The 27640-nt window shown below is 40.3% G+C and overlaps 2 protein-coding genes across 2 annotated transcripts in view; one reads left to right on the top strand and one right to left on the bottom strand.

Moving 5' to 3' along the window:
• lamb1b (laminin, beta 1b) overlaps positions 1–4531 on the top strand; it is a 98910-nt gene extending 94379 nt beyond the window's left edge. The window contains exon 33 of the mRNA XM_060902960.1: positions 2105–4531. Coding sequence (XP_060758943.1) covers positions 2105–2241 — 137 coding nt within the window. The 3' untranslated portion in view covers positions 2242–4531. The remainder of the gene's footprint in view (positions 1–2104) is intronic.
• A 15422-nt stretch (positions 4532–19953) lies between these two features.
• The window catches only part of tmcc3 (transmembrane and coiled-coil domain family 3), a 69455-nt gene continuing 61768 nt past the window's right edge, over positions 19954–27640 (bottom strand). The window contains exon 4 of the mRNA XM_060902959.1: positions 19954–24367. Coding sequence (XP_060758942.1) covers positions 24065–24367 — 303 coding nt within the window. The 3' untranslated portion in view covers positions 19954–24064. The remainder of the gene's footprint in view (positions 24368–27640) is intronic.

Below are 27640 nucleotides of genomic sequence, written 5' to 3'. Positions count from 1 at the left end.
TTGCTACAGTATTCTGACTGATAAGTAAAGCTTTGCTGATCTTCTTGTAGCTTTCACCTTTGTGGTGGAAAGAAATTATTTTCATTGGGGAATTCTGAAGAGACAAGTTGAGCATCCAGCATCCACCATCCAGCATCCAGTCACTAAAAGAGGTCATTGTTGAAGAATGGAAAAAGATTGATGTTGCAAAATGTCGCCAACTTGTTCATTCCATGCCTAGAAGACTTGGTGCTGTCATTAAAAATCATGGAGGCCATACAAAGTACTAGATGGAGTAGTTTTTGTTGTGGGGTGTACTCATTTTTGCACCACCCTAATTTGAGTAAAACTGAAAAATGTGTAATCTAAGTTATATTATTAACCTTACCTTCAAGTTATAAGTTAAACAGATGTTATATTAAACTTTGTCTTGTCAACATTTTGGAAATTGTTTGTGTTCATTGAGATGTTTAAAATGTTACTTTTCGAAGGGGGTGCACTCATTTATGCTGAGCACTGTATATCATTCAGCATTAATGATGCCTTCCCAGATGTACAAGCTCCCCAGGTCATGTGCACTAATGCACCCTCATACCATCACAGGTGCTGGCTTTTGAACTGTGCACTGATAACAAGCCGGATGGTCCCTCTCCTCTTTAGCCTGGAGGACGTGGTGTCAATGATTTCTAAAAAGAATTTCTCCTTTTCGTCAGACCTCGGGACAATTTTCCACTTCGCCTCTTTTCCATCATAAAAAGAGCTCAGGCCCAGAGAAGGTGGCAGTGTTTCTGGATATTGTTTATATCTGGTTTTAACTTGCATTTGTGGATGCAGTAATGAACGGTTTTCACAGACAATGGTTTTCTGAAGTGTTCCTGAGCCCATACAGTGATTTCCACTACAGACATGTCTGTTTTCAATGCAGTGTCTCCTGAGCAGAGGTGGAAAAACTGGATTGACAGAGTAAAAGTCCTGCTTAGGTTTTCCTTCTGCCTGTGCTCTCAACACAGGTGATTTCACCAATTAGCTCATCAACCTGGCTTAGGGGATGTGGTAATTAGGATCAGCTGGTTCATTGAATTGGCTGGAGCAAAAACATGGCAGGGTTTTTACTTTCTGCACCCGGGTTCTTCCACCTCTGCTCCTGAGGACCTGAAGATCACAGACATCCAATGTCAGTTTTCAGCCTTGTCTCTTGCATACAGAGATTTCTCCAGATTCTCTGAATCTTTTAATGATATTATGTACCATAGATGATGTGATCGCCAAATTCTTTGCAATTTTCCATTGAGCAACGTTATTCTTAAATTGTTGCACTGTTTGCCCACGCAGTCTTTCACAGAGCGGTGAATCCCTCCCCATCTTTACTTCTGAAAGACTCCGCCTGTCTGAGACACTCTTTTTACACCTAATCATGCTACTGACCTGTCGCCAGTTAACTAAATTTGTTGTTTTTTTTTTTTTAGCACTGCACAACTTTTCCAGTCTTTTGTTGCCCCTGTCCCAACTTTTTTGAAATGTGTTGCTGACATCAAATTCAAAATGAGCATGTATTTTTCAAAAAACAATAACATTTCTCAGTTTCAGCATTTGATATGTTGTCTTTGTACTATTTTTAATGAAATATAGGGTTTCCATGATTTGCAAATCATGGAAACCCTATATTATGCATTCCCTATATATGCATAATATAGGGAATGCATACCCTATATATGCATTCTGTTTTTATTTACAGTTTAAACAGCGTCCCAACTTTTTTGGAATTGGGGTTGTACAAAACAGAGTCGGAAACCATCAACAAAGTGTTACAAAAGGCTTAATCACGTGAAACACAAGGTATAGTGTACCGGGTACAGGTAAGTCTGTGTGTTTAGAGAATCTTTATAAGCATGCACTGTGATTGCCTGCGAATCCAGAACAGATAGTGATTAGTCCTAATGGCGCTGCACGCTCTGAGTGCCAACGTGCATGGACGTGACACAGTGATGATTATTTTTGAAGACTCCGACTCATTGTCATTAAAGGCGGGGGACACGAACTTAGTTCGTTATATGCAAAAGTTCATCGTAAAAGAGTTGGTTACAGAGGGCTTGCAGTGTATTTACTGTGTTTCTTTTTCTCGCAGAGCTGGAGCGAACATTCTCGGTGAATCAGAAGACTCTGGCAGAGAGAGCACAGGAAGTGGAGGAGCTGGAGAAAGAAGCACAGGCTATGCTACAGGAGCTCAGCCAGAGAGTCACAGTGTACAGCACTTGTCTGTAAACGCTATCCACAAGTGATTCATTTATAAACACCACATTATAGATACTTTAACACGAATTACTTTAACCACACCCACCCCTCTCTAAAAAAAAAAATCACCAGTATAGTTTTGCCAGTAACATTAAGCTAAGTCAGTAATGACTCTGTTGACAAGCTTGCAGTTTTCTGCATGAAGCAACCGAGATTCTGGGAGAAAGATCTCCTATGGGACACACACACACACTTCCCTTGCTTAGTACTCCTCCCTTTCTACTAAGCCAGTATTTCTCAGATCCTGGTCCTGGAGTCCCTCTGCACTGCACATGAGCTGAACTGAGCAAAATGTATTCATATGAGGGGAGAAGAGTCACAAGTAATAACTGATAAAGAAGGATTTGGTAAAAATTCACCCGTAAAGCTTGAGCTAATCAAAATGCAGTAGTTTAATTTTGGTTCTATGATGATTTTCGTAAAACATTGAAGCTCTACAATACAAAACATGAGCCATGCTTTGATTTCTGTCCAACTTCTGTCATTTTTTAAAATTCAATATCCGAAGCATAAAACAGCCGAACATATAGAATATCCATGTGGTTACAAGTAACAAATTATATATTTTTAAAAAAAGGCATGTAAATTAAAGTCATTTGCTCATAGGAAAGTTGTTTTGATGAATTGCTGGGTTTCACATGACATCACATGCGCCTCATTAGTTATTCAGAACTTTAGCTGGTGGTCTACCAAAGCTCAGTTGACAAAGTGTTTGTATGGAGAAGGTGCATTGCTCGCATGAAAAATGCCTTACGCTTGCGTTGTTTTAGGCTGTTCAAATTGATCAAACCGTGATCGATTTAGGGTTCCCCGTGAACTAATAAAAAAGGGTGAACGAACACAGGATTTCACAAAAAGACGTCGAGAAAGGTGGCTTTCGAACCTCTCACTGAAATCGAAGGGAGCCGAGTCGAAGCACGCTCGAGTTTGCAGTGATCACTTGGTGAAAGGTTTGTATCTCCCTCTTAGCTATGGCCTTAGTGTTTTCCAAGTATTTTTCTTGCTATGTGTCGTAATTCTACGGGACTTTTTTTTTTGTCACGAAGAGCTAAAGTCCCCAGCTGTTTCTTTGTTTACTCCTCACAAAGTCCATATGCATGAAGGTTGCGACAAAATTCTTCCCCAGCCATACAGTTACAATGCGCCGTGATCACTTCTCCGTCTTGTTTAATTAAGATCCAGGTCTTTAAAGGGGTTTCTGATGATCTTTGTGAATGATTTGCCTGAGAGATAAGAGCCAACACAAGTGAGAATCAAGCAAACTGTTGATTGTTTACACTTCGACTTGCAGCGCTTTGTTGTAAAGAGACAAACAAAAAGCTTAAAAAACAAACAAACAAACATAATTACACGGGCAAAAACAATACAAGATTCATTCGGCAGCGACTTGATACCGAGGTCTTTTACCCAGCCACATACAAAAAGTTGTAAGCCTCCATACTCTTCCACGCTTTCGTCTGTTTTGCGGTGTAGAAGGACGTCTGCAACACCAGATAGTTCGAGATGTCGGGGAACTCGACTGAAGGGTAGTTTCCAAGATCATATGATAAATCCTTCTTTCCCAGACTGTAGGGGTCGATTCCATTGCACACAGCAATCTTCTGAATATATCTAAAGCAAGCAGTGGCTTCTAGATTATGAGCATACTCTGATAAGTTATCGCTAGTTTAGACCACTAGCTATTTCACTTCCGGTAAAATCGCGAAGAAAAGTCACATGACTGAAACCCAGCTATATTTACGCAAGCGTTTCTGATACCTCTGTCTTGTTACATCCGACCTTCTGAGGCTAAAACAGCCAGAAGACCTACTGTAGCACAAACTGCTGAAAAAGTTAATGCTGGATAAAACAGAAAGGTGTCATCGTTAACTTTTTCAGCAGTTTGTGCGACAGTCGCTCTGATGTGGGACCATATGGGTTCGCCTTCGGGCTTCCTTGGACCACTTTTGGTCGGTACTAACCACTGTATACCGGGAACACCCCACAAGATGTGCCGTTTTGGGAGATGTTCAGACCCGGACATCTCACCATCACAATTTGGCCCTTGTCAGAGTCGCTCAGATCCTTACGCTTGCCCATTTTTCCTGCTTCCAACACATCAACTTCAAGAACTGACTGTTCTCTTCTTTTGCTGCCTAATATATCCCACCCCTTGACAGGTGCCACTGTAAGAGATAATCAATGTTATTCACTTCACATGTCGGTGGTTTTAATGTTACGGCTGATCGGTGTATATGCAGTTGTGGTCAGAAGTTTACATACAGCGACATGAACGTCATCTTGGATATGAATGTCATGGCAATATTTGGGCTTTCAGTAATTTCTTTGTACTGTTCTTTTTCTGTGGCAGAATGATTGTACAGCATACATCTTTAATTTTAAAAAAAAACACTAGAATTTGGTGCACAAATTTTAATTTTCTTTGGGTTTTCTGAAATCAACATACGGTCAAAAGTATACATACAGGGTCAAAAAATATACATACACAGGCCTAGAAATTCATATATTTTTTTCATCAGCCAGCCGGACTAGTTGCCTTCCAACGTAACTCGCCAAACAGAAAATCAACTATCCAAAATTTGTTCATGTATGAATTTTACTTCTGTCAAAAATAACGCAAAAGAGAGTAGTAACCATTGTTCATGACTAATGTGCATTTATTTCAAGACCCGAGTATTTTGATGCTGTTGTTAAATACGTAAATGAGAACAACACAGAGCACCATAATATAATAACAACAAATAATAATATATTGGAAAACTTGGCAACTTGGTGTACGAGTATTGAAAACAAATATAATTACTATCATGACTATAGCACCCAAAATATGTCCAACATGCTTTCTGTATTTAACCATTTATGAGAGAGAAAGCATTAGGAGCTTCATATTGACTAGGAATCAACTTGAAAAAAATTAATTATTCCATAAAAATCGTATCGCAGCCAAGGCCTACCCTGCTCCTACGTTTGCTTATAAGTCCTTTGTCGTTTCTCCTTCTCGTACGCTTTATTGGCGGCCTTTTTCTCCTCTTCAGACCGAGGTCGCTTTGTCCCCGTCTCTGGCGGTTTCTGTACACCTGTCAGAAAATTCCACATCGCAACATAGCTTTGGCAGATGTAGATGTAAACAACAACAAAAACGTGTTTAAATGGGCAACAATGTGGCCACATCTATTGAATTTGATAACGTGATGTGGCAGCAGGGGTGTGGCCAAGTGTCGGTCTGTGAATGGAGGGCGGAGTCAGGGAAGGTAAGTGGTGGAATCATTGCACCTGATGGGGATTAACCTGTGTTTGTGTGTCTTCCCCAGTGACCGTGCCCTTTAAAAGGAGAGGAGAGCGGAGAAAGGGAGCTCTCTTTCCCCAACCAGAACACGTGTGCGCGGCTGGGAAGTGATAAAAGGCTGAAAAGCTAGCAATAAATAGTTCACTGAGAACTCACTTCTGGCCTGCCGTGCTTCTGTGCTCCACCCACCTGGCCCAATTTTACACGTGATTACCGCGATATTCAACGAGATGCATTATATGCATGCACAGTCGTAAAAAAGACGACAGCCTGACTCGTACACAATATGATTCGGAATTCTTCGGTATTTTCCGTCCTGCCGATAAACACATCCATTAACGCAGACACGGCACGCGCTTAATATGTGGCGGCTTTAGTTGATGGTGTGTCTGAATCTTCGCTTCACATATATTTTTTATTTTCAACTAGCCAGCCGGGCTGCCTAGTGACAGGAATTACCCGCCAAATGACGAATTAAGTCGCCTCAGGCGACCGGACCACCATGAATTCCAAGCCCTGATACAGCGCACCTAATATTTGGGTAAAATGTCTCTTCGCAAGATTCACCTTGACCAAACATTTTTGTTTACCATGAACAAGCTTCTGGCAGAATTCTGGTTGGATGTTTCACGACTCTTCATGGTAGAATTGGTAGAGTTCAATTAAATTTGTTTTTCTTGGCATGGACTCGACTTATAAGCACGGTCCATATATTTTCAATAGGGTTGAAATCAGGACTTGTTTTAAGCTTAATGTTAGCCTACTTTATCCTCCACAACCAGCTCTGATGCGTGTTTGGGTTCACGGTCCTGTTGTAAATCCCAAGTCATGTTCAAGTCCCTGATGGTTTATGCTGAAGAATTCTGAGTTAGTCCTCCTTTTTCATTATTCCATCTACTTTGTGCAATGAACCAGTTCCACTGGCAGCAAAACAGCCCCAGAGCATGATGACCCTACCACCACCACCAGTTGGTACAGTGTCCCTCTGTACATGGTGGCCATTGTGGCCAAACAACTCAATCTTTGTCTCATCTGACCATACAGCTTTCCTCCAGAAGGCTTTTTCTTTGTCCGTGTGGTAAGCTTCAAACTTTAGTTAAGCTTGAAGGGGTCAATTTTGGTGCAGGAGGTTATTTCTTGGATAGCAGCCTCTTAGTCTATGTTGATCTGAACTGTAGACAGTGATCCATCAGCTTCCAGTTCATGGCAGGGCTGTGCCATGGTGGTTCCCAGGTTGTTCCTGACCATCCAAACCAATTTCCTTTCAGCTGAGGGTGGCAGTTTGGATTTTCTTGAAGCAAAGTGGCTTGACAAAGTGACTACACCTCACAATAACTTGGATACAATTGTTTGAACTGATCTTGGAATTTGCAGACATTCCGGAGTTGTGTATATGGGTCTGTCTCAGAAACTGGGTACTGTGGGGGTACTCCACTAAATATACTCAGTCAATAAACTATATGGTTTTGAATGGTGATGTTGGTTTTAATTTGAAATGAAATGATGAAAGAAATAATACAGATAAAACCAAATCTTTGATGTGAATACTCTATTCAGAATTTGGCAAAAAATTCTGCAAATTTGTGGAAAAATAGCGGCTCGATCTGGGACATGATAAATGGTTGACTACATTGCATTCCCTTAAAAAGGTTGTAGTCCACTGAAAAGTCTACAGTTATCACTAATTGTATTTTAAGTTGTAACTTTATACACCTAAGGATTGGTGCGCTCACAGAATAATCATAACCGTAATAAAACATCATGCAAAATATTTGATCACCGTTGTAACTCCATTTTCCGCAAACCCAAAACCAATACGATCGTGTGTTTTGATCTACACGGAAAGCCTCAAGGTCACGACCTCACCAAAAGTATTAACTTAAAATCACTATGCCATATAAAAATTTAGTTATAAATCTGCGATTTTGTTTTTTAAAACGAAAGCTGAAAGTTCGGTATAGAATATGTTTCTTACAGAATATGTTACGATGGTAGCTGGTCTTGTATGAATTTCTGAGCTATAAAATGAGTTGTGGTCTATTTTTTTACCGTAGCGTGTTATTTGTGTGCGGGGAAGGACACACATTAACAATTTGCATGTGTAGAATGGAATTTTCCACTCCAACAGTTAGAAGTTGATCGTGCTTCCATTTGCGGCCTTTCTGTTACGCGGGTGATCTGTTCGGGCGTTATCACTGAAAAGGTGAGTTTTGACGGTTTTATTTTGTTTTAGTCTTGCAGTATAAGGCAACAGAATGTTTCTTTTTCATCTTACTTTCGTATTTCATAGCGTTTGCGTGTTTTTGGCCAATATTTTGCAACCACGGTCAATTTAGATCAAACTTTTGAATCTACGGCCAGTCATTTTGCCCCACCCCCGCCTTGCATTCCGTCCGGTGCGGTAGTGATGTCCCGTTGCTCGCGCGCCACAGCAGAGACCCGCGCGACCTTCAGCCAGTACAGTCGCTGTTCTTTTACCACCGCCGTTATTCTCATCTTTCCGGTGTGTTCTTGATTTATCCATTGTGTCCTCTTTCACCATATCAAATACCCAAAATGTATCATATTACGTATTCATATTTAAGTGAATAATCAATTCAGTCATCATAACTTGGCATTTTTAACCCAAGCAATCAAAAAGAGGAAATTTATTCAATATTTTCACTCATCTGTGAAGGAGGGGCTTTAATTCTTCATGATGTAGTTATTTTATATGTAAATCAATTTTACAAAAACATTTGAATTGTAATAAAAAAAAAAATTCCACAGTGGAGGCCAGATAAAGCAAGATACTATCTTTATTCTTATTAAACATGACAACAGAAACAAACAAACAAAAAAGTAAAATTAGAAAATTTATTTTTTGACCATAATGTCCCAAATGAGAGACTAGTTTCTGAGATGGACCCATATCTGCTATCCTCCTTTCTCAGATCTGCACTGAGTTCCTTGGACTTTCCCATTTTACTGTGTGTTGGTCAACCCAATGAGTGCTGTAAACAAACCCTGTATATGAAGGCACAGAGAAGCTACCAGCTGTAGTCAATCATGATCACGAACAGGAAGTTAAGAGACCTTGGCCTTGGCAAGATTAGAGACATTTTGGAAGTTTCAGTACCTCCGAATTAATAATCCAAGTGAGTGTATGTAAATTTTTGACCCTGTATATATAATTTTGACCGTATATTGATTTCAGAAAACCCAAAGAAAATTAAAACTTGTGCACCAAATTCTAGTGTTTTTTTAATTAAAGATGTATGCTGTACAATCATTCTACCACAGAAAAAGAACAGTTCAAAGAAATTACTGAAAGCCCACATATTGCCATGAGATTCATATCCAAGATGACATTCATGTCACTGTATGTAAACTTCTGACCACAACTGTATGTGTCATGTGGTACAACTGATCAACGTGACACACATTTCATGAAAAAAAGGTTACATATACGAAATCAAAATTCCATAAGAATTCACTTTGGCATTCATTTGCAATAAAAACTTTTTTATTCCTTTCATGTGCATTTTACAGGGCAGCACGGTGGTGTAGTGGTTAGCGCTGTCGCCTCACAGCAAGAAGGTCCGGGTTCGAGCCCCGTGGCCGGCGAGGGCCTTTCTGTGCGGAGTTTGCATGTTCTCCCCGTGTCCGCGTGGGTTTCCTCCGGGTGCTCCGGTTTCCCCCACAGTCCAAAGACATGCAGGTTAGGTTAACTGGCGACTCTAAATTGACCGTAGGTGTGAATGTGAGTGTGAATGGTTGTCTGTGTCTATGTGTCAGCCCTGTGATGACCTGGCGACTTGTCCAGGGTGTACCCCGCCTTTCGCCCGTAGTCAGCTGGGATAGGCTCCAGCTCGCCTGTGACCCTGTAGGACAGGATAAATGGCTACAGAGGATGGATGGATGGATGTGCATTTTACCAAGTCCGATTTCTTATTATTTCCATCCCTGATGTATTTGGCACATTTCATTGCTAAGCATTTTGGCCTTGTTAACTGATTTATAACAGCATGTATACAAAGAAAGAAATTCAGTACAAAGAGAAAGCAAGTAAAGCTGTTTTTAGGGGTAATTTCTTCTGTCTCTGGTAGAACTGTTTTACAGCAGACGTGTTATTATAGGAGGTTGGTGGGTGCTCTGCTGATTATTCAGTTGTTGCAAATAGCAAACCGATAAACAGTTAAATATTCAGGTGATGCAGGGATGAGACTTGCTGAAAGAACAATAAGGTATTTTTTCTTGATTAGATTAATAATTGCACGTGTGTAATTTTTTTTTTTACGTGTGCACCCGATACAAAGTGTACACACATTAATTTTTGCTTACTGCTGATTCATCCAACACACTCATTCTCCTGTTAAGTACTTCTTCACAAAGTTGTGTGTTGTAGCTGGGAGACATAAAACATGCAGTGTAGATGATTTCCAAGACCAGGATTTCCTTTCCTCAACCCTCGCCCCCTTCCCCTCCTTTTTCCCCCCCAAAAAAACTAAATGCATTCTTACGTACAAGACACATCCAAGCTACTAACCAGCCACCATTTAATACATTAACAGTGTCTATAGTCCAAAAGTATCCAAAGTACACTAAAAGAGTATTTAAATTTATACGTACTATATCAATATGATATTTTGCAGGCATGTGAGACCAAAGTTGTTTGTTATTTTGTATTCAGAAAATCTCAAGGTAAAATAAAATAAAAATTAAAATGCACTCAGTGGGAGACTAAAAAATGAACAAAACATTGTCATAGGTTTAGGCTCCAGTTTTCTACCTTATAATTAAGAGTTATTCTGAATTTCCTACATTCCCAGGTCTATTTAACGGTTATTCCACGAAATCAAGTCATACATGAGCTGAAAGCTGATGAGCTGCGTAGCACCGACTTGGCTATAAGCCATGTACGATGAGATTGAGTGGAATAACTGTTTTATTCTATCCACATTCACTGGATTTTGAAAAACGGAGCATTTTTATTTTTTGCAAATAATTTGATAAAAACTATACAAAACGTCCAACCAAATAATTTCTGCTTAGAATGTAAACAAACTGGTGAAATGACAGTAACAATGTGAAAAACGCGATAATTCTTGATAAAAAAAAAAAAAGATACGTTCTTACCATCAAATACTTTTATTCCATATTTTGTTACTGGGTTGTTGTTTTTTTTTTTTTTTTTTTTTTTTTTGGGGGGGGGGGGGGGGGTGTTTTCAAGCAGAGTTTTTATATCATCCTCGGTTGGTTCAGCAAAACACACCGCCAGTTTGTTTTTCTCTACTCACGGTATATGAGCTGATAGCCCAGTATTAGAGTAGCCAATCAGAGCGCACGATTGCTAATATCCAGTGAATGTGGATAATCAATTATTACACCCACACCAGCTGTCTATCTCCTGCTTTATGTGTGTGTAACTGAATTTTTACAAATAAAAATGTCTAAGTACAAAATCTTCAGAAAATACTTACCACTGGAACAAAATGGATCGACCAATATTTCTACTGTCCTTAGTATTAAATTAGGACCTTGGGATTATAATCGTCCACCCATCATTTCTTGGCAAGAGCATATGTTCTAAATAATAGAGCAGCTCAAAACTCGTCCTTTATTTTCTCCTTGATATTAGGATATTGCTAATCCAGCCAATGGATAGACTTAGAGCTAGTGTTGCTAGTGTGGTTTCCTCCAACACACCACCCCTATTTATTACTGATCCTGCTTTTTGAATTGGATTCTTACTAATTTGTCCTTCACTGGAGTTGGTTCTCCGTTCTACACTTGGGTCATGGAACAGGTCGCTGGCAATGAGGTCCTTTACATGCAAAAACTTTGCTCATTCTAGAGCAACTAGATACCATCAGTGTGATGCTGCAGGGATGCAAACTACAGTTCCACCCTCTGATGTAGACAGGCAACCCAGTACGCTCGATATGTTCCGGTTGAATTTTCTCAATGAGCACAAGAGGGCAGCAGAATGCTTCTCACATTATTCAAGCATCAATCCAACAGCGTCAAAGGAACACTTCTGAGGCCATTCTAACCTAGAATGATATTTAAGACAATTATGACTTGGAGGCACAACTGAAAAACCAGCCACTGTAAATGGGAACACTTTACTTTGATATTCTGTGTAATAATCACAACAAAGAAGCACAAAAGGAATGAATTGATGTAAAGTCTCAATACATGCAGAGAGACTAGAAAACACTGAGCTAAATTGGTCTTCTTGCTTTAAAGGATATGGGACATGGATTTTTTTCTGGGTATAATTATGTATAAAGGACATAAGAAATGCCATCTAAATCACTGCAGGGCGTCAGAAATGTGAAAATCATCACATTATTCAACTTTTTTATACATCAGCGTAAAACAATGATTCGTTAATTAGCTAGGTGGTCACGTGACCCGTGACATCACAAAAACTTTCCAAGGAGCCAGCGCTTGGGAATCTAATGTAAACAGGTTACCGAAATGGACACCATCGACAGTGACATTCCCGATGTTTCACAGAGATGTGAAGTTAGACCCTATCAATTCGAACCGATAGCTGGAAATTCACATGAACATGGATCTTGTCTTTACTCTGACGGGTCAGATGATTCTGAGAGTGAGAGTTCATTCAATCCCCATGAAACTGAAAGCGGTCGGCTCCATAACACTTCCTGGTAAGTTAAAAACAATTCTGCTCAAAGGCTAATGATCTGTTGAAAGAAGTATTATTTTTGTATCATACATTGAAAGTTCATCATAGATCTAGCTAAAGTCAGTTGCAAGCTAGTTTTTTTTTTTTTGCTGATATTTTTCAAGATTGAGATACAATGCTTCCAGAGTCCGAGATGAAAACATTCAAAATGGCGAAACGAGTCAGAATTATGATAATCAATAATTGATACACCCAAAATTATAATACTAATCCTTACCGCATGAGGCCCATGGTAAAACCACACTTCCAGGAGGGGCTGCCGTCTGCCTCCCAAGCCGGCCGAGAGCGCTCCTCGTCGGGCACGGCCAGGCGGGCGAATGCCCTGGTCCGTCCGCCCTGTCTAAAAAATAATGGTACAACTCCGAGTGAAGGTATCAATGCGCTGCCGAAGCGCGCAGAAGGTGTTAGTACGCCTGTCATTATAGTGCAGACTTTCCATAGCATAGAAAATCGCCACGTTTCAATTTGTGTAACTGAACTTTGTTTCATGTCACTGGTCATATAAACCTATGTAAACAGGAAAAACGCGGAAGAGTTTGGTCGCATCTAACTACAACCGCAAAAAATACCATTGGCCATGCTGAGCCTAGCTACATTGCTAACAGGAGTGACAGCGCGTCTGACTGACTGGGAGGTCGCAATACACCATGATGTTCAATGTACGTTAAACACTCTAAAAACGAAACAATTTTCTTGTCATCCAAGACACAAAAACTATTTTGTCGCATTCGTCATCATCACGATTCACACTTCTCCATATTCATCTACCCGCTTGTGCTGTACCCGAAAGTTTTTGTGACGTATGATCACGTGACAGCGGCTCTTCCAGTTGTAAAATATGCATATCGGAGCTCGAGCAGAAATGCCATATAATCATCACGAATATAACGATTTTGCTGAATTTAATAGATAATTTTGTATTTGTTGATGCAATTATTTCATATTTTTAATGGAAAGAAACTGATATAGCGTGCATTTTTGTTTCATGTCCCATGTCCTTTAAAGCTACAGGGCGAGTGTTTGCTCTTCTAGACAAAAGCAGCCTTAGTTCAGGTCTGTTGGTGTACCAACATCTGCTTCTGTTACGATTCTGGGAGTAACACCTTCCTCCATTTGCAAGGGGAAAAACATGTGGTTTTGTTATTTATCCAAAGTGGAGTGTCATTGGTTTGCTTCTTTAAGATGTCATTCTTAAATAAAACAACCTATACAACAGCAGTGAAACGATAATTACAAACTTAGGGACTTTTGGATTTTCGAAGCCAAAGTCCTTGTAGCCAAGATATAGTAATAGATGTTTAAAGCTAGACTGCCTTTCAGATTTTTCAAGTGTAGGTCATAAAAAGAATTCGACCTGACACCCAAATATTTGTTTAGTGGACCAAAAGCTACTGAACTCGAATCACAGACTTCCAATTTCATTATTATTATTATTTTTTTTAAATAATACAATTAATGAATTTAGGGTCACATGGCCCTAAATTCTCCACTATTTTTTCCTGCTTCACCGTGACCCAATTCAAGATACTACGTCATGCATGACGTGGTGGGTTTTCCCTGTTCGTGCAAGGCATTGTGGGATACAAATTTGAAACAGGAAAGCAAAATGGAAGTTGAGTGTGCGCAAATGAAATGTGAAAGACCGACGACAGTAACGGAAAGTGAGAAAAGACATTATATTATATACGAAGGAAAGGGAAGGCAGGACCAAACTAATAAATATTGGCGGTCAGCGAGCACCTCGGTGTGATCAGCTGTTCGTTTAGCGACAGAATGATGGAACTGTCAGTGCACAGTCAAAGGTAAACCTGTAGATGGCAGTAATGCAACACTGTGGGTGCCAGCTGCCGTAAAACCCAAAAGAAGAAGAAAAAGGAGGTAAACCTGCGCATGCACACGAGGACTTCCTCTGTCTGCTCGACTGCGCAAAGCGGGCGATTTCATGCACATTATTTGCTCGGGAATCTCATCAAATTAAATAACTTCCCAGCCACAGAATGACCTGGTTTTTTTTTTGGAGATATTACAGAAATAAACATATCACAATGACCAAATTTCAAAGTGAACTAAATTTCACTGATTTTATGAAATCGAAAGGCAGTCTAGCTTTAAAGGAAGACTCCAGGGCTTTTTTTTTTTTTTTTTTAACCTGGTCCCTATTTTGCCACCTCTTCTGGTCCAAATATTTACTATGGACAAAAACAATTGAATTAGGTTCACTATTGAGTTCGAACATTATAACCGGCAACCGCAAAACGGCTATATAATGTAGTTCTATGGGGCAAACATCCGTGTCAAAGTAAAGCACTTGTTTTCACCACTGATAGTCTCAGCTTTGGGACCAAAAGGTCACCGGTTCCATTCCCTGGACCAGCAGGAATGGCTGACGTGCCCTTCAGCAGGGCTCCCCAGGCTGCTTTGGGGGTATTGTATGTCGCTCTGGATACGAGTGTCTGCTAAAGGCCATTAAACGTAATGTAACATTAATTCATAATGTTATTATAAGTGTCTGACAACATGGAAAGGATCCCTACAGAGATGCACCTGTGTCTTTACCTCAGTAGGTGCTTTTGGACTGAAGGAACCTTTTCCATAGTTCTTAGAACTTTTTCCAGTGTCCCTAATGCAGGAACTGAGAACAAATCATAGTTCTCAGAACTCTGTTTTGAGGGACTTTTTTAGCTCCAATTTGAGGGTAGGTACTCTCCCGGCACAAAAGGAACCATGAGTGATGCAAGTGTACATTGATCCATCGAACACGAGCCAATGCAGCACCACCAACCGGCATTTTTTTTTAAAAGTCCGTGTAAGACGTTAGCCATGTAAACAACAGCTCTTAATGTTAGCGTTAAAAAATGAAAAAAACAGACAAATGGGCCAACAGTGAAGTCCAGGCTTTATTGAGCACGCGTATATATATATATATATATATATATATATATATTAGTGCTGTCAAAAATGTCGCGTTATTAACGCGTTAACTTGACTCAATTTTAACGGCGATAATTTTTTTATCGCGAGATTAACACCGACATGATGTAGGTTTTTCATAAGCTTTTGAAACTGCCAGGAACTTGGAACAGAGACTTTGCTTAGAAAACCGATAGCAGCTAGACTGTAATGCCACGCCACACACAGCCAGAGTCCTCTGCCCCCCCCCAAAGAACCAGCGCGGGCAGGGCGCGCTAGTAGAGATGGGATTTATGGCTCTTTGATGGGATCCGCATCTTTGTGATCCGTTCTTTGAAAAGAGCCGTTCAAAAGACTGGCTCATTTGGCTCTTTTTAAATATTTATTCAGTTTTAAGAAGACAGCGTCTAAAGAAGCCAGATCCCTCTGAACTGTAAACTCAATGCTATCCCAGAAATCCTTCCTGTAATATGCAAATTTGGTCGCCTCTGATTGGACAGCGCGACGCATCAACAGGCAGAAAGTGTAAAAGTACAAAATGTGTTAAGTGAGCTGAAACAGTAAAGATCAGATTCAATGCAATATTTATCAGCGAACAACTTAAAGTTAATATAATAGTGTACTTTATATTATAATCAAGCATGTCAAGCCTACCGTCACTGTGTAACCTATCTCTCTGATTAGAGTTGTAGACTAACTCAAACAGTAGATCATTTCACTCATGGTTCTCTTGCTAGCCCCGCGCCGGTGCTCGGCTTAGGTTTCACTTTGCAGTGGCTGTGTGAAGACGTGTTATGCTTTGTAATAAAAAAAAATAAAAATAAAAAATTGGTACAAAGCAACCCCATTCACTTTTTTATGCTGATAAGAGAATTACAATGGTTTATGTGACAAAAATGTGCAATTAAATTGCGATTAATCGCGAGTTAACTATGACTGTCGCGACATTAATCGCGATTAAATATTTTAATCGCTTGACAGCACTAATATATGATGGAGGAAATGATGGAGCATGATTCTGACATATCCAAGCAAAATATAAAAATCTTTACTAGCATTTCCAGCTAGCAAGCCGGCTTACATCACTTCAGCGTTCCTACTGGCGGTGTGAATACAAACAGAAAAAAAAAAAGCCCGTGAAGGTGTGTAATTCCTGGGGTGCCCATTAACTTTAAAGAAACTATAGGAAATGACTCTTTCTACAGTCATTGTTTTAACCGTTCTCTTCTTCCGGTCTCTGACACAGCAAACCTATTCAGTGCCCGTAGTCGATTGTTGCACCAGGGCTGTTTTCTGATGTTTACAAAAGGAATCCTCTGGGATTTAACTCAATACTGGACTGATTTCAATCGTTTCATTTGGATTCAACCCAAAGAGATGGGAAAATAGGGCTCAGGTTAAAAATAAAATTAAATTAAAAAAAAAAATCCCAGAGTTTTACTTGAAAGAAAAACTCAGTCTGGTGTAGCAATATGGCTACCGCAATAAATGTTGCAGCTTTCATCTACACTCCTGCAGTAAACGCTGTGGTCATACAACAATCTTGCCACTGTTCTTTTCTTACACCAAATTTGCCTCTGATCAAGGTAATAGGTGTTCTCCAAAGCTGGCAATACCCTCCTCTCATCTCTTCTACCTTAGCGTGTGGTTTTGTTTTGTTTTTTACTTTGTGAGCTAATGAAACACGACAGAACTGCATGGTAACCAGTAGCACTGCTCGTCTTATTAGTTTTCACTTACAGCGCTGTTTACTTCTAATCTCTATGAACTTAGATGTTCAATATTCCCACTGGATCTCCTCCTGGTATTCTACATCGCCCACTACGTGTAGGTTTCCCTCATAATACCCTGCACTGTTCTCTACTGAGCCTGAGAAATCTGCTCAATTCCTCTAACTTGCAGCGCTGGTACTGGAGTTGTTTCCTTTCATCCATTTTCCACCAGGTCAGGTTCTAAATCTGCATTTCCTGCTCAGAACAGTTCGCATCCATCACCATTTGGCTGAACAGCGAGTCTCTGGCTACGTGCTGCTAGCATGGTTGAGTGGTTTTCCCCTCATTATCCCCTTCAATGCCCTTGGACGAGTCACGTACGTCATGAAATCTTTTCCCGCTGTGCCTTATGACGGAAGAATGTTTTAGGCATTGACATTCATATGTGCCACTGTGAAGTAAAAGTAATGTGCCATGTAAGGTACATAAAAGGAGGCGTTTATGACCAGTAACGTACGTCATAAGGCACAGTGGTAAAAGATTTCATGATGTACATGACTCGTCCAAGGGCATTGAAAGGGTTATGCTACATGCTGTCCACTGCCAACCAAGCCTCCTTTTCCCAATGCAAGTGGTAAACTGAGCCATGTAGCGAGACCTGTGCTCACACAGCCAATGATATGGTCTCTCTTAAGGTGAAAATGGCACCAGGTATGCACATTAACCATCTCAATCATGCAGCATGTTGATCAGAGATCCCCTGTACTTAACAGCTGGTGAACATCACCCTGGTCCATAGACGTCCTGGATGCCGAGTGCCTACAGCGATAAGCCACGTTATTTCAAGATGTGCCGCTTCAGGAAATCTTCACGGCTACCTGGGTGTCACTATTCACCTTCACACCACTGGAGAATGCAACAGCTTTCTCGGAACACTTTTCCAGTCAGTTCTAAGGTCTGTCTGGTTCCTCAAGACACCGTCACCTCTCTCAGCACCTCTGGTAGTTAGACTAAATAAAGGAAAATTTTTGAATTAGAAGGTGTGTCCAAACTTATGACTGGTACTGTATGTAAACGAGGTTCTGTAAACACCCGATAACTTCCAGAGTACCTTATTGTTCAGAATCCGCACCAACCAGACGACAATTCAGTGAGAAGGTTCCAGGTAAAGATGGCTGTATGACAGCAGTATTTATGAGAAGAAAAAAAAAGTGCATCATGTTCCTATAGGTTACAGTAAATCACATCAGTAAGTCTGTGTAGAAGATGACTTACCTTCTCCACTATTCACTGGAGAAGGTGAATAGTGATACCCAGGTAGCCGTGAAGAACTAGATGTGGTGAAATAATTTTCTTGGTCAACTATTTGTTATCTCGCCTAGTAGCTCCAGTGTCAAACTAAAAGAAACAAATGGACACCAAATGTTGTTCTTCCTCGTCCAGCACTGTTGCCATGTGAATCAATTAATTGGAGCATAGTTTTACACCAGATGCCCTTCCTGTTGCAACCCTCCCATTTCTGGGCTTGGGAAACAACAATTCACACCTTTAGAGTAGCCAGTTAAAGGTAGACTGCCTTTCAGATTTTTCACGTTTCATCTCATCTCATCTCATTATCTGTAGCCGCTTTATCCTTCTACAGGGTCGCAGGCAAGCTGGAGCCTATCCCAGCTGACTACGGGCGAAAGGCAGGGTACACCCTGGACAAGTCGCCAGGTCATCACAGGGCTGACACATAGACACAGACAACCATTCACACTCACATTCACACCTACGGTCAATTTAGAGTCACCAGTTAACCTAACCTGCATGTCTTTGGACTGTGGGGGAAACCGGAGCACCCGGAGGAAACCCACGCGGACACGGGGAGAACATGCAAACTCCGCACAGAAAGGCCCTCGCCGGCCACGGGGCTCGAACCCGGACCTTCTTGCTGTGAGGCGACAGCGCTAATCACTACACCACCGTGCTACCTGAATTCGAATCACAGACTTCCGATTTTATTACTTTTTTTTCCCTTAACAGAACAGTTAATGTATTTAGAGCCACATGGCCCTAAATTCTCCGCTGTTTTTTCCTGCTTCACCATGACCCAATTCAAAATGCTACATCATGCATGACATGGTGGGCTTTCCCCGTTCGCGCAAAGCATTGTGGGATATAAATTTGAAACAGGAGAGAAAAATGGAGGATGAGAGTGTGCGAATGAAACGTGAAAGACCGACTACAGTAACAGAAAGCGAGAAGAAAAGACATTATGTTATATACAAAGGAAAAGAAACAGGACCAAATGAATAAATATCGGCGGTCAGCGAGCACCTCGGTGTGATCAGCTGTTCGTTTAGTGACAGAATGATGGAACTCTCAGTGCATGGTCAAAAGTAAACCTGTAGATGGCAGTAACGCAACACTGTGGACGTCAGCTGCTGTAAAATCCGAAAGTTAAAGGTGACAATGACTCAGGTAAGCATACGCATGCACACACAGACTTCCTCGGTCTACTTGACTGCACGAAGTGAGCGATTTCATGCACATTTGCTCGGGAATCCCCTCAAATTAAATAACTTCCCAGCCACAGAATGGCCTGGGTTTTTGTGAGATGTTACAGACGGAACTAAATTTCACAGGATTTTATGAAATCAAAAAGCCGTCTACTTTTGACCTAACTGCATGCCTTTGGACTGTGGGAAGAAACCAGAGCACCCAGAGGAAACCCACACGGACACAGGGAGAACATGTACATTCTATATAGAAAGGCCCCTGTCGACCACTGGGTACGAACCCAGAACCTTCTTGCTGCGAGGCGACAGGGCTAACCACTACACCACCGTGCCGCCCCAAATGGACGCCAAATGTATTTTATTAAAAAATAATTTTGGATTATTTATCTGCTCCAGCTGACTGAGAAGGTCTGAAATTAAAGATTAGCTGGATTGTAACCAATCATTCATCAAGGAAAGAAAATATTACCAAAGAGTGATATGGTTTTCTTGGCCTACAAATCTGAAAGAAGGCATCGTTAACATTATTTTAGAACCTTTTTAAAGATAGAAGCTGATGAACACACAAACACCACATGAGATAGCAATCACTGTATTCACAGACTCATCAAAACAGTTTCTGGATAACAGAGGTATAAAAATAAACCTTAAAACCTTCATTTAAAAACATTTCATTATATTATATAGCTCAGCTTTCCACTGCTTATTCCAGGCTAAAACACACAAAAGCATGTTTGCTTTCTTTGCACAGTTGAATCTGACCATCACTCACACTCAGGGCTCGACATTAAGGACTGCCCGACTGCCCAGGGCAAGTGGGATATGTCCCCGACATGCCCGACCGGGTAAGTTGGAATGAGCATATATTATGAACTAGCACCACAAAATTTAAGCTTTTTGATCTTTTATTTCAGTTCCTAAACGCGTCCTTCACTACATATCCGCCATTATGTCTTGGCTGTTTTCTTAGTCTTGGGTTCATTTACTGCTTTGCAAGTTATTTTCTATCCCCCCGCTGTTGTAGTATGGTACGCGTACTGTTTATAGACCCCTTGTGCATGACGTCACGCATCACATGATAATTATAGCTGGGGTCAGACGGACACCGTCTTTCATGCAAGCAGCTTAATCTGTCTTCAATATGGTGAATTTTTGCGAAGTTTTTGCTTGTTCAAACAGAGAACTAGATAAAAGGCATTACCGTCTCCCCGCGATCAAGAGAAATGTTCACAAATCGAAGCAAATGCTTCAAGAACAATGAGGAAATGAGTGGTTAAAGAATACAAGGAGAGGAGCTCAGCCTGAAAACTCCAGAGAAATTCACGATTGTATTTAAAATGTATTTTACAAAAACAAAGTCGGAAGTGAGGATGGAAGAGTTTGATTAAGAATCTCATTTTTTTCCTGCTCGCATTCGAGTCAGCGCCTTCATGAAAGTGTTTGATCTTCTTAAAGATGAAGCCGCTTCCTTATTCGACACAGAAAACCCAGATTGATTTCAAACAACTCGGGAATATAAAAAACAAAAACAAAAACAAAAAAAACTCAACGAGGAGCGACATGTGCGATAAATCCTGAAAGAACAGAACAGATGAAGAGCAGAGAGAGCTGGAGCTTCGTTTCTGTTATCAGAGGAACACAGTCCTGTGCAAAATATTTATATATCTGTTTATGTTGCATCATCCACTGCTAGGTTTCTTTAAAAAAAAAAAAAGTCTGCATCATGACAGACCACCTGTCAGTTACAGGTTGCCAGATCTGTATAAAACACCCACAACCTACACATTAAACAATAATTTTAAACTTAAACATTATCCTGTCATGACGCAGCGCGTTTTTTTTTTTTTTTTAACCTAGAGGTGGATGATAACACCCCCCCCCCGGATATATAAATATTCACAAACACAGTACTGTTCAAAAGTCTTGGCACCCTATTGTTTTCTTCATACAAACTTTGCTATAGATTTCTATTTTATGATTTCTACATTATTGAGTAATGAACCTGCAGTCTGAGAGAGTTCTACACAAACACACTGAACTTTACAACAGCTGCATGCATGTGAACTGGAAATAAATCGACTAAGGCAGGGGAAACTATTTCGGATAAAATTGTTATTGTCCGTTACAAGTAAAAAGTAATCAAACTTAATAGTAAACTTAATCAATAACCAAACTTCAACTCAATGTGTGATCTTCATTTTATGTTGCAATTCACAATTTTTCTATGGTTTTCCTAAAACAAAACAAAAAAAGTAGTCCTTGCAAAATAGGGGGCAAGTGATAATATTTGAAGGGGTGGAAAATTTAGCCCCCAGGGCAAGTGGGTTTAAAATTTAATGTCGAGCCCTGACACTGCATTTCAGAGAGCTGGTGTGTGCTGAGCTTTGGTTTATTCCTGCTCTAGAGCAAAAGTGGACCAGAAAGAGACAAACGCTGCTGGCACACGAGGTGCAAGTGAATGTATTAACGCCAGCTCAATATAATAGTTCGACAGTGAGAACAATCCTTTCTGATCACTGCCAGAGTTTGAATGAATCTACCATGCAGGAGTGATTTCATTAAATAAATAAAGATCCCTCTCCTCGTCTTAACCGTACTCCATTTCAAACTCCGAGTGTTAAATTATTAACGTTTCCATGATGCCAAATGTGAGTTGTATTAAAGCTGAACAGATAAAAGTGTAAATGCTGTTCAAACACTCGCTTAATTCACTGATCAGAGAATCGCCAGACTGAGCATGTCCTTATTCTTCATTCTTAAAGACCTGTACATCAACCCTGCACCCTACCCAACTGCAGATTTAACACAGTAGATTACACTTGCTACATTTGTTTTCATTCACTAGACTGCTTGTGACTGGTGAGAGTAAAGCTGATCTAACCCATCTCTCAGGTTAGCTCTTCCCAATTCACATTGAACAGTGAAGAAATTCTGGCAAACGTTGAAAAGTAACCAATTATTTCTGCTTTGTGCTGCATATTGTGGTCATAAGAAGAGTATTAACCTCGTTAGACAGTAGGCATGTAACGATACGTCATACAACGGTAAATCGCGATACAAATTTATGACCATTCAAATTAGAATAAAATGATGAATCGCAATTCTCACGTGGCTTCATCTTAAATTTTCATGGATGTAATTGCATTGTTTGTGCAGCAGAGGGCGCAATAATGTAAATTAGCAGGAATACACATGACTTCACCCGAGGTGGAAGTAACAGGTGTTTTTGTGGCATGACAAAAAAAAAAAAACAGATCTAAAATAGGAAAGAGGTGGTGTGTGATTGACTACAAATAGATTTAATAAGAACTCCGAGCACCGTTTTTACAGACTGCTGAAAGCTTAAGAAGAGAAGCAAATGGAGGTAGGGGAAAAAAAATCATAAAAGTTTAAGAAAGTGCCGATTTGTAATTAACTTTTTTCATTTTGAATAAAAAAAGTTAATATTTTAATATTTAATAGGCCATTTTAGTTTTTTCGTGGTCCAGTTTCCATCAAATCCTGCGCTCTGATTGGCTGGCGAGTGGGTCCGTATCCTACGATACGGACCCCGGTTACGGACCTCTGGCGACTCGCTCGTTCACAACAAACATAGTAGCATTTTTTGTCAACATTTATTTTCGCATTTCTCAGGAGAATAGCATTAATTTTACAGCATGGATAGCGATAACGACAGTGTTCACAGCGAAAGCGAGTTTAACTACCCTGAGGAAGAAGAAATAAAAGAACATTTCAGGAGAAAGCTAAAAACCTCTAACTGCTGCTAACGCCGAGCAAAAACATGGCTGAATCCTGAATGACCCCCATTTGTATAAATAGGGGACTACATAGGCGGCAAAATGTAGTTTTATTTTTCCTGCCATGGAAGTGCACTTGTATACCGAGGAGGAAGCCATTTGCATTACAGCCGTGAATGAGGATTCAAAATGGCAGCTCACCTCGGTTTCCCCTTTCGGGCGCTCTCGTTTTCTGTTAGAATTTGGTAAAGAAAAAAATAAATATATTATTTACCAGCTTAAGGTCGGTCTGTATGGTGAAATACCGTGACCTCGGCCCAGAGGCCTCGCTCAGTACTTTCAAGACCTCGGTCACGGTATTTCACCATACGGACCTCCCAGCTGGTAAAGAACACATATATATATTTCCAATCTTTACAAATGTGGGCAAATTATTGTTGCTGGTTATTAAGAAAATGAAAAAAATGTGATTTATTTTTTTTTTTATTGAGCAAAAATATTTAAGTTGATAAAGAATAGGAAAATAAATATTGCCTTTTGGTAATAACTTATTTATTTACAAAATATCTTGGGAAAATTGAATCGTGAAACCGACATCGTGAATTGGATCGAATGGTGAATTGAGTGAATCGTTACATGCCTAGTAGACAGCAGTTATGGACTCAGGTTCCTTTGGACGTCTATGAATTCCTGCAAATGTGTGTGGAAGAGATTGGGTTGCATGAACCAGAGCAAACAATACAATATGAATACTGAGATGGAAACCTACAGAGTCCTGTCTCTCTCTCTCTCACACACACACACACACACACACACACACACACACACACACACACACACACACACACACACGACTTAAAGGTAAAATCCAAACAGTTCCTCCTGGCCCATGTTCCCAAGTCACAGTGTCCCCAGTCACAGTGTGAAAACGCGCACGCGTGCACACATCTTCATCTGGTCAGAAGAATTTGCTCCACCACACACTGAACATGCTCCCAGTGGCTCCAGCCGAGCACAAGTAAACACACGCACACCAAAGTCGCGAGCACGTGCAGGCGGCTGCGCAGTAGCGGTGCTGTGAACTTGGCTGCCGTGGAGACGCAGACCAGGATCACTGTGGCGATGGCCAACATGATGTTGATGCACTTTCCCAGGAGTACTTTGGCATCTGCGCTCTCCAGTTGCACCAACTGTTGTTGCTGCTGCTGCAACTCCAGCTTACTGAGACGCGTCTGACACGCCTCCAGTGCCTCCTACGATGAGACGGGAGAGGGAGACATGGAGAGACACACAAAGAGAAAAAGTCAGACACCGACGAATCAGAGAAAGACACAGACACCTTGTGATAATGTGACCACAACTGACTGCACACTAAACACATTGTGCCTCAACTTCCATACTTGTGTCCTGCTCTAGACCGTTAGTTTTCCTTTTACATCAAGAAAATTTAAAAATATCTTTAAAACAAGATGTCTGTTGTGAATACTGTACTACTCTTCAGGATTTTCTATATTAGTAAATTATTAGTAGTACTTATTATACATACAGGCCACTTTTTCCAGGGAATAAAAACATGTACTCTGTTCCCTTCAAGAGGGTTTACTGATGGCATGCAATACCGTCATCATATCGCTTATCCTCCATGTATTGCGCCACTCTCCCCAATGGAGAATGAGCGTGCAATATTATAATATTGCACATTGTCAAGACAACACGACGTCACACATCGGAGCTGATGCGAAGATCCAGTGACAAAACTTCTGCTGCCCATGTGCACAGTCATTTCTTTGTCGGCCAGGAGAGAAAGACGACGAGGTTAATTCCGTGCTCGAATTAAGCACTAAATAAATAAACTGAAACTAAAGATGTGCTGAACACCCGAAAGGCTGCCAAAACTTCATTAGATATTCTTCACGCATATTTACAGGAGAAAAACATACCAACGGACACCGAAACACTGGAAAAGAGAGTAATAGCGGAAATATAAAGTTCTACTTGGAGGTGAGGAAAAGTGACGGAGACTTTCACAAGAGGACTTCACTCAGCAAAGCCCTTTTGTTTTGAACAACTGCAATGTAACAATTAACTACAACCAAAAGTAACTGTGAACTTGAACTGTCACCCTGTATATAGCTTGTATCCAAGCTGGGTTGTTGTTCAGGCTTTTTGGACTTGTACCATTTTTACTGTTAGAACTTTGACTTTGTACAGTACATTGGATCGACAGAACATTGAATTACATTCGATCAGAATCAGCATTCGATATTGGTAAGTTCCCGCCCTGCTCTTAACTTTTTGTAAAATCTACAATTGTTCCATCGAATGTGTATGTATAATAATAATAATAAATTTAAAAAATACTGGCTGGTTTTTTGTGGTATATCAGATATATTCCATTCAGCTACTCGTCTCTGACTCGTTCAGAATCATGCTAACTGAATGAAATACTGTACATCTGATATACCACTCAATGCCAGCCAATATTATTTATTATACATACAGGACACTTTTTTGAGGGAATAAAACGTACTCTATTCTCTTCTAGCGTTTTTCATTCATTTGGTTTGATAGCATGCAATATTCAAGTCAAGTCAACTTTGTCAAATATGCTATACATGCTCGACATACAGCACAGATGAAATTTCAGTCCTTTCTGACCCACGGTGCAAACAGGCAATGCAATAAATAAAAATAAAAAATAGAATAATTGAGAAAAAAAAAAACAGTATAAACACTAAATAGGAACTAGACATAGACTAAACACTCAGACAAACAATATAAAAACAGTATAAACACTAGATGAGAACAAGACTCAGACAATATAAACGGTGTAAACACTAGATAAGAACTACACACAGACTAAACACTCAGACAATATAAACAGTATAAACACTCTAGATATGAACTAGACGTAGACTAAACACTCATATATACACACACACACACACACACAGGTTCAAATAAACAAAACAGTGTTTTATATCACTTAGCATATCACTTATCCTACGTGTATTACGTCACTCTAACCGATGGAGAATGAGCGTTGAATATGGTTTACGATATTGCAAGGTTGTCAAGGCAACATGACGTCACACGTCGGAGACGTAAAACTTCCGTGCTAGCGAGTGAGCGACTGTGGCAACTTGTAAACAAACACGGCCGTCAGGTTTGCTTCATTAAATACATTAGATTTTGAGAGAATTTTAAAGAGAAAGATGCGCTGAACACCCGAAAGGAATGTGTAGTAATAATAATAATTATAATAATAATGGCTTTTTTTTCATGAAGAAATAATAATTATAATAATAATGGCTTTTTTTCATGACATATCAGATATATTCCATTCAGCTACTCGTCTTTGACTCGTTCAATATCATGCTAGCTGAACGGAATATATCTGATAGACCACTCAACGCCAGCCAATATTATTTAAATATGTTTGAATGTATGGAGAGCGTTTTCAATTTTAGATGCGGATCATGACAAATCACGTAGCCAGTAGAAGGTTTTAAAGAGAAATGGAGCTCATCAGTCTGTTTAACGTTGCTATGCATAAAATCCCTAACATTACTGCTTCACTCGGAAACCTGACCGACAGGGAGGTTGGGACTGAAATGCCATCTAGTAGCTCCTCCAGTAGATGCCTTTTAATCCTCCAGATGAGATGCGCATAAGATACACAAAAGAATTAGGTGATCAATGCAAATTACATAGCAGCCGTGTGTGTGTGTGTGTGTGTGTGTGTGTGTGTGTGTGTGTGTGTGTGTGTGTGTGTGTGCGCGCGCACACGAATGGTGAAAGTGACGTATGCTTGCACCTAATGTGTGAGAGATAAAGAAAGTGAGAAAGTAAGGCGGATACAGCGAGATAAAACATTAGACAGGAAACACTGAGAGATAAAATAAAGAATGAGCAATCAGTTGGTAAACAAACACCAAAGTGCTTCTCCTAATGCCACAGACCTACAGAGCTGCAACTCTCGAGTTTCCAAAGGAATGCTCCAGAATCTGTGGAACTGCAGTCACATTTTTATTCGGATGCCTTGGGCTGATTTTAATTCTTGGGCCATAGCTGCAGGAAAACTTTAGTTCCTGTTCGAAAATAAGTACGTTTTTGTGGACCAGGAACAATTGAGATGGGGCTTTACACAGTCAGTGTGTTTACATGCACATAGAGAAAATCGAATTTCTGCCGTTGCTCGTCTGAAATCGAAGTTCTAAATGGCATGTAAACACCTTAGCTCGGCTGAAATTGAACCGAACTTGATTTCTCGTAATCGAGCTACACGACCTAGATTATGCGATTTCTGCCGAGCTACTTAGTGCATGTAAACCCTATCGAGCTACGTATTCGAGCTACTTACTTCAGCACTGCCCCTTCCGGGAGTGACGAGACCACAAGCGGGAAACACAACAGCCTCGGTCGGCATGACACTTCACCTTAGCCGCCCACTTTATTAGGAACACTTCTGTTCGTACATACAAACTACAAACACTCTTCTTAGAGTTTATTTTATTTTTAAAAGG

This window comes from Neoarius graeffei, chromosome 21, assembly GCF_027579695.1.
Source record: "Neoarius graeffei isolate fNeoGra1 chromosome 21, fNeoGra1.pri, whole genome shotgun sequence".
NCBI classification, from domain to species: Eukaryota; Metazoa; Chordata; class Actinopteri; order Siluriformes; family Ariidae; genus Neoarius; species Neoarius graeffei.
Note: the sequence above shows the minus strand (reverse complement) of the source record. Positions and strands in the feature narration are given on the sequence as shown.